The sequence below is a fragment of the Drosophila serrata genome, unplaced genomic scaffold (assembly GCF_035046125.1).
Source record: "Drosophila serrata isolate PLE 108 unplaced genomic scaffold, ASM3504612v1 contig_376, whole genome shotgun sequence".
Lineage (NCBI taxonomy): Eukaryota > Metazoa > Arthropoda > Insecta > Diptera > Drosophilidae > Drosophila > Drosophila serrata.
Window position 1 is genome coordinate 867281 of NW_028257274.1, and position 18043 is coordinate 885323.

Consider the following 18043-nt stretch of genomic DNA (forward strand, 5'->3'; position numbering starts at 1 on the left):
ACATAGAGGCGTATTATAACGATTATTTTTATATCATGAAATGTAAATGTAATGTAAAATGTTTTAAGCCTACGTTTAAGTTTGCAATTATAATACATAGGGGCGTATTATAACGATCATTTTATTAGAATTTTCAAATATTTATTACTATAGTTAATATTTAATATATAGATTTTTTTTTTGTGCTTTTCCATTAATTTTGATTGTTCTTGATTAACTCAGACGTACCTACCTTTATTATTTTCTGTCTTATTGTAACTTATTTGCACCATAACGCCTCCTTGCTCTCAAAGTTGAAAGTTGCGACACGACTTGACAAACGTAATATAGAATGAGTTGTAGAAACTAAGTGAAATTATATTAAATTATAAATTCACCAGCACCTTTTCTTGAGTCTCATTTTCATTTCACCCAGACTCTCTGTTTACCTCTTTAATTTTTTTGGAATTCACCCGCAACATTCTGTTATTCTGTTATTTTTGACATTCAACAGCACTTGTTAACTTCGTGCTGGGAAACTATCGATACTATCGTTTCAGAACATCGATGTTATCATCGATGTTTTAATCGAAGTTTGCGCACCTCTACAATCAATTCCTCTCGGGCCGTGTTTGTTTTAAACTAAAATTAGTAAATTAACCAATGCAATCGACTTGCCAATTAAATCGGATCGCGGACCTTGACCATCGTGTGTGCAAGATGCCGAAAACCAGCGGGCGTTGAACGGAACAAAGTAAATTGGTGGGTTTTCTGCATAGTTCTACCAGCGAGGTTCTGTGTGCGAAAATATGTGTGTTTGTGTGTGTGTGTGTGCGCGGGCGTGTGTGAGGGGGCGGCGGTGTGTCTGTGAGAGATGAGTGTGTGGAGCAGTGTGGGGCTAGGATGCTAAAATGACATGAGCCAGGCAAATCCTTTGGACAAGGAATCAATTTCCCAATTGCCAAGCCACTCGAGGCGTGGAATCTGGATCTTGAGGTCTATAAGAAGGCGAAATGCATTGCAAAGTGCCTGTGTGTGTGTGTGTGTGTGTGTAAGTGTAGTGTTCGTGTGTGGTAAGGTCGTGTGGAAAGTGTCAAGGCATTTTACAACAACAAGAAGAACGGAGAGCAAGGTAAAAGCCTCGAGCCCGAATGCTAAAAGCCGAAACGAGCCAAAAACACCGCGCCCAATGCGCAGCTCTGCATTAAACATGACTCCAAAAAGGACCTTCTCTCTGTAGCCATCTCCCTCTCTCAGTACCAGTCTGCGTGTGAGTGTGTGTGCGTGTGCATCGTAAATTGTTGCACATTTAAATATTCATGCAACCCGGGCAGCAGCAGCATCGGCAGCAAAAGCACAGTTTATATTTTTTACGTTTACAATGGTACCAAAAACTACAGGGAATTCCTTTTTGCAAAACGCCTGCGCACACTTGGCGAGGCCCCTCTCTCTCTGCGTGCGTGTGTCTCTCTTTGTCCCTCTCTCTTGCTATTTTTTTTTTTTTAGAATTTTGGAGTGCCTTCAAAAGTTGTTGCGAAAGTGTGTTGTGTTCGTTCAAGTGCTGCCAGTGCTGCTGCTGGGCCCAAAAGGCATAATAATAATAATAGTACCAAGACAATAGCCTGCCGCTCTCTCCTTCCTTTATCATTCTCTCTCACACTCTTAAAACCCCCTGAAAGTCCTTCCTTCCCCCCCATAGGCTCGTGCCGCTTGTTTACCTTTTCAGATGGCCCATCATTTCCGTTGCAAAATTCACTCCGTTGACAGCGTTGAAACTTCCTTCCTTGCGATCCGATCCGAACGGGGAAATATTCGACAGCGTTTTGTGCATTCGGTGCGGTGCCTGTAATTGATTTTGGGTTTGGGTTTGGGCTTACACCTGATACGAGGACACGAGTGTGATTGACATGTCGGTGTTGATTCCGATAAGGGACACAGCGTCTGTGACTGGCCAATTCTCATTTCCGTTGCGGCTTTTCGGACAACATCACAGTGGAGTATTATTATATGGTTGCCTTTGGGTAACTTTACCATGTGGAATTAATTATTCAAAAGCTATAACACTATCCCAGGACCTTTTGTAGTAAGATTGAGATAAAGTGAACGTAGGATTGATAAAGCTAATTGTTAAAACTGGAAGTTAATTACCTAAACCTTGTGGAATTTATTATTAAATTTAATTGTTTAGGAGACACTATTTTATGGCTTTTGTCAGTTTAATAGGTCACATTGCTAAGCTTAAAGTAATGTTAAGATTGATAAATGTAGAACTTGTTTTGATAATTGTCATAATTTCACTTTCCTTTGTTCTAATGTATAGATAAAGTGTAGCCTTATTGGTTTGTTTGTTTATATTTGTTTTGTTTACTTTAATCGCTAACCGTCAAGTTGGCATTCTGATTTGACACTGAATAAATCTGATTGGAGGCCTTCGTCTTATTGAAAAACTCACCTTTACCATTTATAATTTTGCTTTTTATTTCAGCTTCAAAATGCATCTTTAACACCGGCAGCAATAACAACTTATAGACGGCAACAACAACGAAGCAACGACAAACTACAATAATAACAAGAAAAAAATAGAAAACGAAAGCAACAACTGCAAGCAATTTGGAGAGAAAAAAAAAACTTGAAAAGTTTTTGGTGTTGCTCAGTGGACGCTCCTTTTTTTGTTTATTTTTTATGTTCATTTTTGGAGGCAAAATAGCAACGGAAAGAACAACAAAAACAGGAGGGAAACTCACAGGAAAACGGGACACAACGCAACTCATCAATATTCGAAAAAGCAATTGAGTCGAGGCATCAATTCATCAATTATTCAAAATGACCGAAGACGAAATTCTCTTTGACGATGTCTACGAGCTGTGCGAGGTCATTGGCAAGTAAGTTCGCCCTTACTCCCAGTAATATCTTTCGTCTATATCTGCCGCTGACAGCTGGCATCCATGGCCATTATCTCATTATGTATTATGCATCCGCCCCGTACGCCCAGCGAGGACACCCACAAACAGTAAATCATCCAACTATTGGCCAGGGAGTCAGCCAGCCAGCCCGCTGGACAGCAAACCCTAAATGAAAAAAAAAACATGAAAACTTTCCAAACTTTTGCATTATTCAAAAATGTATGCCCCAAATATTTGGAGAGCTTTGTTAGTTACTTTCCATGTGATCATCACCAGAGTCCTTGCCGAGGTCCATTCAGGAAAAGTTGTTCCCATTTTAAAGTTGAACTTTGTGCGATTTAGTTTTGGTTTTGTGAGAGAAAATTGCAGCAAAAGTATTTCTATTATGTTAAAAATGTGCCAAATCGTTATGATTTTTAGCTATATTCAATGAAGTGTTAAGTGAATATTTATGATTCTGGCAATCTAGTCATTTATAGGTACTTCATTTTAGAAGAAGCTATTTATAAATTTGTGAATCTGTGAATCAGAAATGCTTAAACTCAATTGCACTTTATATTTTCGGTTAAACTTTGCATTAAATAAAGCTTGGGATTTTGCTTTTTTGATAATTTTCTTTATCCTAAAGCCGTTTATTACTTATTAATCACTTCAAACACAAATCAATTAAGGGATTTACTTAAATTTTGGTAAAATAAACTATATACTTTGAAAACCTACTTCAATTTTAAAGAACTTCTCCTTCAAACTTGCACTTTTAATCCTCAAAACTTTAATCCGCAAGATAGTTGAGTATTTTCTTTGTTGCCAAGAATGTTATTTGCCTCTTAGATGCTCTCAATAAACGAATTTTTCGTTTTTAGCCAGAGAACAATAAAATTTTATTCACCTCCTACTCAACGCCACCAATTTAGACACAATCAACTTCCAATTGAAGTTTAATCCGAATCCGAATTCACTCTCATACCGTTTCCTTTTTTGCAGAGGACCTTTCTCCATTGTGAGGCGATGCATACACAGAGAGTCCAATCAGCAGTTTGCTGTCAAAATCGTCGATGTGGCCAAGTTCACAGCGAGTCCCGGACTGAGCACAGCGGGTAAGTCTATATAGTAAACTTATATATATATATATATCTCCTTTTTTGAGAGAGCGACCTTGTTTGATTTGGCTCCAGGCTTTTGGCCTTTGGCTCCCGGTGTCCCGGTTTCGAGTTCCCTGGTTTTCCGGCTCCAGAGCTGTGTGAATAAATTATAATTAAGCTGCTCAATTATTCAAAATTATGCCGCTGCCACACGTGTAGCACGCCCCCAGGGCGGCTGTTGCCATTTTGCCAGTGTTTGCCAGCTTTGCCAGCCCAAGACGCCAATTAAAAAGAAATTGCTCAAGTGCAAGGGCGTCCAGGACCTCCTGGACGTGAACGTGGACGAGACGCAGCCATCCGGCCATTGACTAAATGATACATGGCAGGCACATAAGTCAGCGCTAAGTCCATTAGTGCCACTGCCAGCTGGTGTTGTGGGTGGGACTTCACTCCACTCCCATCTAATGTCAACTAATTGCCGCTGTTTTTCCCCTTCCCCCGCCATTTGCAGATCTGAAGCGCGAGGCCACAATATGTCACATGCTCAAGCATCCGCACATTGTCGAGCTGCTGGAGACCTACAGCTCCGAGGGAATGCTCTACATGGTCTTCGAGTTGTAAGTTGTCAGCTCCGGCTCCCCACCAGTCCGGCCCCTCCCTAAAATCCTTTCACTTTACACTTGCAGCATGGAGGGCTCCGACCTGTGCTTCGAGGTTGTGCGTCGTGCTGTTGCCGGGTTTGTCTACAGCGAGGCGGTTGCCTGGTAAGATACGGATAATGGAATCTCTTCAATTCGCGTTGGTTTTGGGCAAAGGGAAATCAATAATTTAAATTTGGCCATGTTGCGACAGGCTTTTTTACTCAAATCGACAAGGGAATTAATGTAATTGTATCAATAGTAAATTAATGTGTATTTGTAATACCAAGAACAGGTGCTAAGGGAATGCTTTGAAAGAGGATTATTGTACAATCAAAGAGAATATTGAAAAAGAAGAGATAATATTGTTGGTTAACGTTCCCATACCTTCAGGGAAATACCTTGCAGAAAACATTTTTAAATCTTCTTTAACTAGTTCAAAAATGAAGTTAATTTACTTGATCATTTTTGTTATTATTATTATAATTATTGTTACAATATGTCAGAAAGAACTTGCTAATTTTTTAAAATAGTTTATTATCGGTATAAAAACTTACTCGTTCTTACCATTCGTTGTAGTTACTCGTTTTAATTAGTCGTTTCAATTACTGGCTCACTCGCTTTAATTACTCGTCCTTCTCTTCCCTAGTTCGATTAATCAAAGAAAAGTATTCCAATTAATCAAGTTATATGGCTTCCATCATGTACTTTCGCCGAAACCAACGTTAAAGTTATATATAAACATACAGAGAAGAACATATTATATTAATCTAACTCTTATTTTGCAGTCACTATATGCGCCAAATCCTGGAGGCTCTCCGCTATTGCCATGAGAACGACATTTTGCATAGGGACGTGCGTCCCGCCTGCGCACTGCTCGCCACCGTCGACAATTCGGCGCCCGTGAAGCTGGGCGGCTTCGGATCGGCCATCCAGTTGCCTGGGACAAGGGAAACCATAGAAACACACGGACGCGTCGGATGTCCGCACTATATGGCGCCAGAGGTTGTGACCAGGCGGCTGTACGGCAAGGGCTGCGATGTATGGGGTGCCGGTGTAATGCTGCACGTTCTGCTGTCTGGAAGGTTGCCCTTTTTGGGATCCGGAGTGCGATTGCAGCAGTCAATAGCGCGTGGTCGGTTATCGGTGAGTTTTAATCAGGAAAAATAACATCAGCAACTTATAATATAATTAATTATAAAACTATTCCAGTTTGAGGCACCCGAATGGAAGTCCATCTCGGCGAATGCCAAGGATCTAGTCATGAAAATGCTGGCTGCCAATCCACATCACAGACTCTCCATCACCGAGGTGCTCGATCATCCATGGATACGGGATAGGGATAAACTGCAGCGCACTCATTTGGCGGACACGGTGGAGGAATTGAAGCGTTACAATGCCCGGCGCAAGCTCAAGGGCGCCGTTCAGGCCATTGCCGGTGGCACCAATATGGATCCGCTTTACGCCACCGATGCGGATAGTTAGTATTTATTTATTTATATTTATACTAATTCCAAATCACAGCAACGTTTAAATTTGCAAGCTTATCAGCTTAAATCTATATTGAACTCTCCATGTAAGGCTTAATATGAAAATTGTTAGCCGTAGAATTTCATAAGCGGCTTAAAATCCATTCTTATAAAGCTTTTCCCGTTCATTGCAGTGCCCATAGCTGGTGCCACGGACGAGTGGGCCGACGAGGAGGCGGGCATTGAAGCAGTGCAGCGCATTTTGGACTGCCTGGATGACATTTATTCGCTGCAGGATGCACACGTGGACGCGGATGTGCTGCGGGACATGTTACGCGACAGCAGGCTGCACCAGTTCCTGCAGCTATTCGACCGGATCGCAGCGACAGTGGTGACCAGTAATGGACGTGCGCCCGCCGCCGAGGCTGTTGGACGCAGTCGCGATGTCCTGGAGCTGCTCTCATCAACCGCCGGCGGCAACTCACTGGGCGGCAAGTATGCCAAGGACGAGCTGCTGCAGCTTCTGGCCGCCCCCCATATGCAGGTGAGTAGTCCTGGCAGCAAAAGCCTTTTGTTTACTCTTACTCTCTGTTGGGCATTTTGTGGCAAGCTTTATTTTTGCGCAATAATCTGGCAATCACAGGCTCGGACTCCGGAGTCCAGCTCTTTTGTCCTCTTTTGTGTTCATAGCAATCTACGATCCACTCGAGTTGCCCAATTCGCTTTAGCTTAAGCTTAAACAAATTTGAAATGTATTTAGTGCGGGCAAACAAGCCGTCGCAGGAGAATGAGTGCCTGCTGGCCATCACTCCCAGGATTCGGGAGGCAGACAGAGTCACTAATCCTTTGCTTAAACAGAGACTCATACAGTGGCACACAAAATGCTCTGTACAGGCACATAATTACACTGGAAAATGAGAATGTTGGAAAGAAAATTAAATGGAGAAAGAACTGTGGGGTAGTAAATATATGTTTCAAACACTTTTAAGGATCAAAATTGCATTCTAAATGAAGAAATTAATAGAGGTTACTGCATTTTGTGCTGTGAGGTATACCTTTATTTAAAATGATGTAGGGAACTATAAATCTTTCAAAAAAGAAACAAATTACCATAAATTTGGGATCACAAACATTTATTTCGTCCTTTGAATCAACTTTTCCATCGATTTTAGCTTTTCTAAAGCTATTCTTAATCATTTCTTAGCAGCTATTACATTTTTCGAAGTGTAAATACATACAGCAGCTAATGCAACCAAATATAAACAGTTTAATCAGAATAAACCGAAATGAATTTCGGACGTAGAGCGCACAGCCAGAACAAGAGCTAAAGCAATAGCAGCAGGAGCAGCATTTCCAGAATCATTCAAAGTAAAGGCAGGCAGGAAAACAGAGGTAGGACATCCGTACTGGCCAGGGTTTGCCTGGGGCTCGGTTCTCCTTCCTTCCCGAGGGGCTTTTTGCGCTGAAAAGTATGCTACGAGTACACGACTCAAGGGCCATCGTTGTTCCGACTACGTCGGCATATGGCCATCCTCCTTCGCCGCCGCTCCTTCACTCCTTTCGTCGCTCTTTCACTCTTTCCTACTTCACGGAAAAGGGGAACAAAAACATTTAACGATAGCGAACACACAAAAAATAAATAAGCAAAAAAAGAGCGGAGGGTAGGTAGAGGGATAGGTGGGGGTAGAAATTCTTGCCTCGATGAAAAACATCAAATATCCTTACGGTCGAAATAGGACCGTAAAAAATTATTGGATATTCTGCGGGGAATCAAATTGATTTCAATTGATTCGTTATTGGATACAACATAGTAGTAATATGCATGCCTAATGGCTATCCATATAAAGAGGGCTTTGGGAGAAGTTTAATGAAACCGGAATACAACTTTTAATGCGTCATGGCTTTCATTTCAAAGGCCAAATATTGAATGGCTAACTGAATAGTCTTACGGGAATAATGCTGGAAATTAAAACCAAGTCATGAAAGATTTTAAAAGGTCGATTTGGTATTAATTTGTAGTAAAAACGTGGTCATGAAACACTTTAAACTTGCATTTATTTATTGCCAATCATGGTTTGTAATCAATTTTCAATCAGCAAGGAAATCTTTTAATTGGAAAATACTTTCAAGTACAAGGAGTTCTTGTACTTACTTCTGGAAAGAATGTTTAAGCTTAAAATATTTACAAAATACGGAAGGAAAGCATTTTAATCCAACTACAAGCTAGATCTCTCTCTGAATTTCTATCTTTAAAAATTCTTCTAATACTTCCCTGTAACTTCCCCTCATTATCTAAGTACTCTATACAATCCCTGCACTTTTGCAGAACCCCCATTAATGTTCGAAACCCTTCACTTAATTCTACAACCAGTTCAATATGAAGAGGGATTACGCTCTCCATTAAAATAACAATGACTAGTCCGACATACATGTCTATTTCCAATTCAAATGCAAGTATGTGTATTTCCGAGAGTAGGAAGGAGGCTCTTTATCAAGCGGAGCTCTTCAACGGAATTGCACTCATCAAAGTGGGCTTTAATGTGGCCCAGTCAAAGAACTTGAAAAGGACAACTCGCCGGAGTATTTATGTGCGCAAGGATTCATCCTCCCACGAGTATCCAATTATTTGCCAGACTCGGCCTAAGCTCCTCATTGGTTTACCCCCTCCTGTTCTAGGGTATAAAGAACATTTCCTCCGTGGGTTGAGTGGGATGGGTGGGTGGTGGTGGTGCTGTGGTCTTTTCTGGGACTGGAACTGGAACTGGGACTGGGACTGGCTGAGTGTGATATGGACGCAGTGCTATAACATAACTCTGTGCCATCCACTGTCGTTAATTGCTCCTTGAAGCAGACTACACTTTTTGCGCCGCCTCTGCGATGCTGCTGCTGCTGCTTTTCCTGATTTTCCTGGCTTCCCTCTTTTATTTATTTTTGCTCCTCTCCCCCTCTCCGGACTCTGTCTGTGTGCCTGTGTGACGCAAGCCCAGTCTCATTTTCATAAATCCAAGCAATCTGCAAAAAAAAGGAAAGAAAAAAAAAAACAGGAAAAAATCAAGCCCAAGGAATGAAAGAAAAATCTGCAAACAAAAAATATGAACAACTGCAGGAAAACGCAGGCCAACGATGAAAGCGATGAACGAATGAGTTAATGCTATATACACAGCTCAGCGGGGGTTGGGGAAGGTGGAAAATGGGTTTGGATGCTTTCCCAACCAGGGGGGAGGTGGAGGATGTTGCTGTCCAGGGCTGCAGTGCCAACAACAATGCCAATGTCCAACTTAATGCTGCAAAGCTTCCACCACTCTCTCTCTCTCTTTCTCAACTACTTTCTTTCCTTCTCTCTCTGTCTCTCTCTGCAAATTGCAGCAAACTGCAGTTTGGCCTCTCTTTCGCTTTGAGTCGGCCCCTCTCTTTCCCTCTTAACCCACTGGGTGCGTTGCAGTGATGCCAAAGGGTACTATTTTATGTTTGTTAACTGAGAAGTTAACTTGTTTAAAGCAGCGGTACAATTATGTGAAGAAAGTAGTAAAAGTGCAGTAAAACATTGATAATATGACTGGGAAAGGTTTTCTTTGGATATTTGTAGTCCGCTTTAATGTTGATAATGACTTTTATAAAGGTATTACAAAATTTGGGTTATTATACCCTTGCAGGGTATATAAATCATATATATTCTTGATCAGCATCAAAAGGCGAATCGATCTAGCAATCTCCCTTTAAAAATTTTTTTTTTTGTAATTTTTTCAAATTTTTATAAGGGGTTATATCGTTAAAATTTTCAAAAATTGTCAAAAAAATTGAATTTTTCTAAAATTTAAATTGAGTATGCAGATTTATTAACGTTATAAAAACTAACACAAAACTGCTTTCCGAATATTAATTAATGCTTTTTTGGCTTAGTTATACGTTTTTTAATATCTGATTTGACGAACAATTTATCGTATGAAAATATCTATATATTGATTGAAAGAAGGATCGTTAAGATCGATTTTGGGTACGATACTTTAATTCAATAGCAAACAGCAAGGTACATAAACTTCGACCTCCCGAAATTAGTTTCCTTTCTAGTTTTTAAATTCATTTTGCTTTCCTTTCTGTAATTTCTTAAAAAAATAGCTGACTTGGGTGTTAAAAAAGCGTGGCAAAGACCACTTTTCCTTTACAAATCCCAAATCTCTTTGTTTTTTCTTATTGTTTAAACAATATCTAGGCCTAAAATATCGATTTAACTTTCAAAGTGATTAATTGATTCACAATATCACAGTGGAACTGCAGTTGAACCTTGTTTACATTCTATTCTATCTGTCCATGTGCTAAAAGAGGTCTGGCAATGCACATTCAAATACATATTTTTATTCTTAATAGTTCCCTAAAGAAAACTAGTCTTCTCGGCTCTCTTAAGAGCTTAAAAGTATTTTGAAACCCTATTTAAAGCTTAAATATGTGGTAATATTCACTTATATACCCATATTTAGGTACAGGCACATCGTGTACCTAGTTACAACTATGCATAGCCAACACTGTTGGCCAAGTTGCAACAACGGAGCACTCGTGATTGACTTAAACAAAAAGCGCGCACCCGAGATTTCAGTTTAGTTTGCGGCGCAGTCGCCGCTGGGGAACGTCGGCGGATTTGTACGCCTCGGATTTATTTGCCACTTGCCCGCTGATGTGTGAAAATGGCGGCTAACGAGTCCTTCTCGTCCTTGCCATCCTTCTCCTCCTGCTCCTCCTCCTCCGCCGCGTCGTCGTCGTCGTCCCTCCATTTCTCTGGAGTATTGTGGCCGAAAAACCTTCGTCAAGTCGAGTTCAGTTTGAGTTTGAGTCAGAGTTTTTCGGTACGAGTTCTAGTTTGAGCCGCGGTGAGTCTATTTCTCGTGGGGGTTTCCCCTCCGCTTGACCCAATTAACAGGACGCTGTCCGGGACCCGGCAGATGTTCCACCGGTGAGTCAGTGTGTGTGTGTGCGTGAGTGTGCCAATTACGGGCGCGAGTTTCCGCCGTAACCAACGCGTAGCCTCCATAACCTCGGTAACCTCCATCAGCGAAAGAAGGCGACAGGCAGGAGCAGCAGCAGCAGCAGCCCACGTGTTTGGCGGCAAAATCCACATGGGAGCAATTGACAAAATGGCAACCACCATCCGGATGCGTCTCCAGCTCCAGCAAATTCCGTGGGACAAGGATACTGCGGATATGGATGCTGATGCTGATGCTGATGCCGATGCCGCCGCCTGGCGCTGGGGACGAGCCGTGGCCCTGCTCATAAATTGGCAGCACAAGAAGATACTGCAGCAGCCCCTGTCAGCCAGCCATAACTCAATTTAAATTCAAATGTGTTACGCCAGGAAAACCGTAAAGAGGAAAACCAAAAGAGAAGAGAGAGAGAGAGAGAGCAAAAAAAGAAAAGAAAAGAAAATTAAATGCTTTGTCAAAGAACAAATAATCAAATTATAAATTGATAAAGCCACCAATGGAGGAGGCGGACCTGGTCGTGGATGCGTGCTGCTGCTGCCGGTGCTGTGGCTGCGATCCTAACCTAGCGGATGTCCTGCTGATGTCCCAGCAGCCACTCCAGGCGGAGACGGAGTTCCAGTGGATAGGACTGGAGACGGCAGAACTGTTGCCCGCATATATAACCCGCTACTACAACAATCTCCATCACCAGGTAATTCACCATCGCCTTGGATTATGGGTATAGCTAGGGGGGAGGAGTGAGGAGTGGGAAGTGACGTAGTGAAAAATAGCTGGGAAAATGGTGGGAAAAGTGGCCACCAGGCTTTGGCCATTGTGGAGTTGCCTTTGATTTGAGTTGCGGCCAAACTTTGATTAAATTTTGTTTACTGTTTTTTTTGGGGTAGCACAGCGTCGCCGTTTCGTTTGGGGAAACTAGAAAAGCGGGCGGGAAAACCATTTTGTCGCTTCCCGCATAATGCGGTCAAACGCAAATGATTCTAAGGGAGCTGTTTAGCTAACTTAATTAGTTTTTAGTTTCAATCAAATAAATGTTTAGCTATGATTAGAATTTAGCTAATTAATATTTTGACATGTCTGCGGATATATATGTAGATTAAAGCTATTAATTACTTTTTGTGGGTTCTATGGCAATGCCAACGATATTTCTTCAACTTATTACTATAAAAAAAATTATGCTAAATGCATAATTTATTAAATACAAAACCAATCAATCGGAATCTCCTAAATGGCCTTTATTTAAATCGGGAATTTATCGTACAAAAAAACCTGATAATAAATTCAAATTAGCTTGAATAAATTCAGTAAATCCCATGATTATGGATTAAAATTAAATGTTTAAGCTAACAAAAAAGCCAGACATAAATTTAAATTCCAAGAGAATTTAAAAGTTTTGGTATTCAGTTTCACAATCTCTGGGTTGTCATTTAAGCTCTCTAATATTATTCCTGCCGTCCTTTCATTTGTTTCAATCATCAATAGAACAAAAGGATATCCACTTACTGGTTGTCCATTTGCCATATTGAAATCCTATTCCCCTGTCGAGGTGCTCTCATCTTTAAGTAAGACTTCAAGGAACATAAAACGCTTCGTTTTGCTATCATTTCGTTTATTTCACATATTCCCCGCTGGAGACACACACAGAGACTCGGAGAGCCTCATTGAGTATTGGCCAATTGCAATGGCAAAATCAATTTACTAAATGGCCAACGAATTTGCATTTTTTGTGTGCCGTGTGTGTGGCAAAGCCACTTCTCTTAACCCCAGATGTCCTCGTTTTTGGCTCGATTTCTGGGATGCCATCAGCATTATTACAACGCTCGTTTTACCTTTGACTTGTTTCTGATTTGCACGGACTATACACAAACACACACACACATCCGTGTGTATGTCCTTCCCCCGGGTGTGCGTAAGGGGTGAGTGTGTGATTGTGTGTGTGTAGGGTTAGTTGACAACTAAACGTGTCAACGAGGCTAAGCAAGCAAACTGTCAGGAACAGCAGCAGCAGCAGCAGCAGTAGTTACAGGACGAGAATGTCCTCTGTAACGCCGCCTGCCCCACTGACACATTAGGGTTACTCTTTTGGCTGCACACATCACAACACACACAACACACATAAATGTCCCCTTATGCCACGCCCCTTTGTGGCACTCAGGGCCCGAATTGCAACTATGTAACTGCCATCATCCTTGTTATTGTTATTGTCATTGTTGCCGTCGTGTTGCAGCCAAATTTGTTGCCACTTCGATGAGATGACAAATTCGTGCCAAATTGCTTTCACTCTTTTGTTGCACGGAAAACAAATATGGTTTGTTTTTTGGGGGGAATATTTTTAATCTAGCTGTATTTTTCATCAGTTTTAAAGCATTTAGGAGATGTTTTTGTTATTGATTTGGTTATTATTTTATTTGGTAATGATTCTTTATCAAAGAAAACATATCATAAACTAAAGTAAAATACTTAATGGATGATTTAAGATCTATATTTCAAGTTTATAAAGAAGTTTGACTTTAAAATATTGCTTAAACTGGAAAATCATAACAAAATCCATACTTAACTCTATAAAATCTACTTCCAATCTTGGCTAAATCTATGGAAATAATGTAGTAACCACACACACTGCACCTGTATCTAGCAAATTTTATATCTCGTATCTGAGAAAGTACATTTTACAGTGCACCTGTGACCCCTGATCCTCTGCTGCTGCCTGCCTGCCTATCCTGCCTGCATCCTTTCCTTTCGCCTGCATCCTGTATCCACTTTCCATTGGCGTGCTGCAGCACCAACACAAAACGTTGGCGACAGCAGCAAGTTAATAGTTTATGGCCAGGATGCGATTACACGAGCTCCATTTTTCTAAAGGGCCTTGACCTACACTGCCTGCCAGCCTGCCAGAGCTCTAGGAACCTTGGGCCGAAACGAATTCGGATTCAAATTCACTTGACATAACGCCAGTGGGTGTGAATGGTAAGGGGGAAATGCAAATGGAGGCAGGGGGAAAGAGTAAAAGGTGTCAGATGGGGAAGAGGTCCTTTATTGTGCATTAATTAAAAGCCCGTTATGCTGCACGTTTAACTCGTGTACGCTCTCGCTGGCATCATTCTTGTCCTTGCGAGTCAATCGATTGTCTGAATTGCTTTCTTTGCACTTCGAGGCTGAGAAGATGCCACTAAGGCTCACATTTTTTTTCCAATTTAATATCCTTAAAATGGGGTATAATGTATTGTTCACATGTCAAGACAGATTTATAAAGAGAACATGAGTTCAAAAAGGATTTTATTTTGAAGATAAACAACAATAGGAATATAAAAAGAGAAATGTAATGTTTTTAAAGGAAATTAATTAATTTTAAGATTGTTTAGATCACTCAATATCTAAGCTTAATGTAGTATTCTTTAGAAAACGTTATTTTCCTTATAGTGTATTCCCATCTTCGATTCCCAGGCTGGCCAAAGCAGGCCTTTCCTGGCCAACTTTTCCTTCTTGGCCAACCCCTCATCACGTTTTGCTGCTTTTCACCCCATTTTCTGTCGGCCTCTGCCAGCTATTCACAACAAGCGCTCCATAAATATTTGCTGTGCCTCAGCACAGATTCATAACTCATAAAGGACCTGTCCCTCCGACTGTCCCTTGCTTTCGTCCCGCCTGTCGCTCTGTGTGTAACAGTGCCAGTGCCTCGGCCTGTGCCTGTAAATGTGCCTGTGCCTGTTTGCCTGGCCCCAATGGATAGCTGGGGCCTTACCACATGTAATTAGGTTGCGGTTTTCCACCTTCTGCCGCTACTGCTACTGCTACTGCCACTGCCACTGCCGCCTCCTTCTTGGGTGCTTCTCTGCTGCTTCTGCTGCTTCCCCTTTTGGCCATGAATCCTTTTTGCCAACACGCCCGCATCCTCTTTGGCAAGTGTCTAAGTGTCTTGATGATTGTGTGCGAGGATATTCGGGTGAACCGCCATTGGAAATAATTAGGCAGTCTAAGTGCACACATTAGGGTCACTTTTATTGTTTAGTTAATTGGAAAGTTAAGATATCTGTGGTATTTTTGGATATTGATGGGTATTTGTTATATTTTATAATGAATTAGGGGAATTTAAAAGATTTAATTACTTAAAAAAAGGATTTTCTGTGAAAACTTCATGTAATTAAGGGTATTAAGTGATATTATTTGAGCTTAAAACATCCATTGCAAGCTTTTCAATATTACGTACACGACCCCTAACCGGTATCGAAATATACGATCCGTATATCTGGTATCAAATATTAAGCATACGACCCTTAAATTATTATCAAGTATTACGTATACGACACGTAAGTCGGTATTAAATATTACGTATATTTATCGGTATCAAATTTACGGTTTACGTCCCCCAAGCTAGTATCAAATATTACGTATACATCCCCCATATATTACGTATGCGACACGTAAGTCAGTATCATATATTACGTATACGACCCCTAAGTCGGTATCAAATATTATGTATACGACACGTAAGTCAGTATCATATATTACGTATACGACACGTAAGCCAGTTTCAAATATTACGTATACAACCCGTAATTCAGTATCAAATATTACTCATACGACCCCTAAGTCGGTATCAAATATTAAGTAAACGACCCTTAATCTGGTATCAAATATTACTTATACAGCCCCTTAGCTAGTATCAAATATTACGCATACAACCCGTAATTCAGTATCAAATATTACGTATACGACCCGTAAGCTGGTACCAAATATTGCGTATACGACACGTAAATCGGTATCAGTGTACCCGGAAGCATGCCAACACTGCGTATAAGTGATTAAGGCTAAAAGCATCCCCTTGCTTAGTGCTTTTTTATGTCTTACGTACACCAAAAAAAGGTATAAGTAGGGTGATGTTATGACCTTAAATTACAGCCAAAAACCAAGGTCCACCCTGCTGGCCACAAGTCACCCACTTTGGCCTCAGTTTTTGTTGTTTTTCTAAACTAGACTGAACTGCAGCTGCAACTGCAACTGCAGCAGAGTGCTGCTGCTTCGTGTTGATGAGCTAGGTTGTTTGATAATGAGGATGATGCTGCTTTTGATGATTTTGATGTCCAATGCTGATGACGCTGGCAATGATTGGGTTAACGACTACGTGAACGCAGACGTTGCGCCATAAATTACGAATATTTGCACGCTTGCCACGTTAAGCGCTGCTCCTGCTCCTGCTCCCAGCTAGCTCCCATTTACCGTTAGGCAAACGCAAACAGCAGCGCCAGCAGGGGGGAGCACAATGCTCTCTCCAACTGGCACATTTTATTGGATTAAAGTCCATAAGTGCAGTGTTTGGAGGGTTTTCGAAATTTATGGGTCCACGCTGCGTATGCATAATATTTAATGAGCTTCAGTAAAATGATTGTAAAGTCATTTAATTATGTGTGTTTCTTACAAACACATATATTGAGACAAGAAAGCATTAATTAAGAGAGGATTCTTTGGGTTTTAATAATATTTTTTAGTAAATTATGGCTTCTAAGCAATAATATCTATAACAATATCCAAGTTTGTTATAAATATTTAATGAAAATTATAAATTATACTGAGATTTTGCTACATTTGCATTAAAAATGCACGCTTGTATCAAAAGAGAGTGCGTATTCTTTCCACTGTGCAGCAGGCAGAAATCGCCAGCGATTGCCAATGAGTGAGAAATGTGGCAGCGAGACAGAGACAGCTACTGCGCATGTCCTTCGCAGTCAGCGTCGCTGCCAGCGCTGCTGCCAGCATCATTCTGCATCCGCCAGGCAGATTCAGCGGGCAGCAGCAGCAGCAGAAGTCAGGCCACCAAGGCAACAGTCACAGCAGTCGTCTCGCTTGCGCACAGCGCAACTGAGCGAGTGCGGAATCCGGAGCGAGGCGAAGCTCCAGCTGGATGCTGCTCGGATCTGGAGATTTAGTCTATAATTGTGCACCTTGCTGACTGGTTCTGTGCCAGTTTAACGCGAGCCCTTGCCTGGACAGCACGGGTATATAGGAGTAGTAGTAGTAGTAGTAGTAGCACCAGCATCACCAGCAGCAGCAGTAGCAGCCGCAGCAGCAGCAGCACACACACACGCAAGCACGCACAACTCGACAACTAAAAACGGCTGCTGCAAAGCCACACACACGCGAAAAAAAAACACACACACGCACACAGAGAGACTCAATCACCAGTGAGTTGCCATACGGCGCAGCGAAATGCAAAGGAAAATGGCAAAAGGCAAAGCAAAGCCTAGAGAAAAACGTTCAGAAAAAGCCCAGATATAGTGAAGACAAATTCAAGAAAACAAGGGCGACGAAAAAACCCAACTAAAACCACCAAAGAACTCGCCAAAAAAAACCCATGAAAACTTTCGAAACGGTTACAAACTTTTTAATTAAAAAATCTCTCAAGTTCCGTGAGCAAACAGCTTGCCCAAGTTGCGCGCAAAAAAGTAGGCAACGGAAAAAATTCCAATTGATTTTCGCCCGAAAAATTCCCACACACATTTACGCGAGCCAGAAGGAAAGGCAGAAAAGTGTGCGTGGTTATTTTTTTCGCAGCCTCTCTTTTTACTTTTTTTTTCTTTATTTCGATTTTTTCCTTTTTTTTTTTGCATATTGTCCGATCCGGTCAGCTTCTTGCCTTTTTCCCCGCTCTCCCTGGCTCATTGTGTGTATGTGTGGGAGTTGCTGCGCTCTCTCCCACTCTCTATTGCTCTTGACTGGACGAGAGAGCGTAAGCTGGGTGGCTCTCTTCGCTCGAGCGAAGCAACAACCGCAACAAGGCAAAGGCAGCGACGCTGGAAACTGGCAGCGCAGCGACAGCGACCGCATTGCCAAATCGATTTGCCAAAAATGATTATCAATGATTTCACGAAACGCGCCACCGAAAAAAACTCACCTCCAAAAAATTGAATTAAATTAATCGGATCATGTGTGTGCGTGTGTGTGCGAGAGTTGGATGTGCGTGTGCTACTGTCTGTGTGTGCAGCTGCCTGTGTGTGCTTGTGTGTA

General features: G+C 41.5%; 1 protein-coding gene and 1 long non-coding RNA gene across 17 annotated transcripts in view; one reads left to right on the plus strand and one right to left on the minus strand.

Annotated features, from left to right (window-relative positions):
- The first annotated feature begins 529 nt into the window (after window positions 1–529).
- Window positions 530–18043, plus strand: part of CASK (peripheral plasma membrane protein CASK) — a 47016-nt gene continuing 29502 nt past the window's right edge. For 6 of the 16 annotated variants that reach the window (XR_015273171.1, XM_086839519.1, XM_020962002.2 and 3 more), the window contains exons 1-8: window positions 530–741; window positions 2465–2861; window positions 3867–3979; window positions 4476–4581; window positions 4651–4728; window positions 5391–5748; window positions 5815–6082; window positions 6266–6615. Coding sequence is in view for 12 of the 16 variants with exons in the window: in XM_020962002.2 (XP_020817661.1) it covers window positions 2803–2861; window positions 3867–3979; window positions 4476–4581; window positions 4651–4728; window positions 5391–5748; window positions 5815–6082; window positions 6266–6615 (1332 nt within the window). In the remaining 4 variants the exon portion in view is untranslated. Of the gene's footprint in view, window positions 742–2464; window positions 2862–3866; window positions 3980–4475; window positions 4582–4650; window positions 4729–5390; window positions 5749–5814; window positions 6083–6265; window positions 6616–10633; window positions 11736–18043 lie in introns of those variants that run through there. The other 10 variants (XR_015273172.1, XM_086839520.1, XM_020962003.2 and 7 more) reach the window with 4 other exon arrangements.
- LOC110191235 (uncharacterized) overlaps window positions 8943–18043 on the minus strand; it is a 42151-nt gene continuing 33050 nt past the window's right edge. Inside the window, exon 2 of the long non-coding RNA XR_002320025.2 lies at window positions 8943–9083. This is a non-coding gene — a long non-coding RNA (uncharacterized LOC110191235). The remainder of the gene's footprint in view (window positions 9084–18043) is intronic.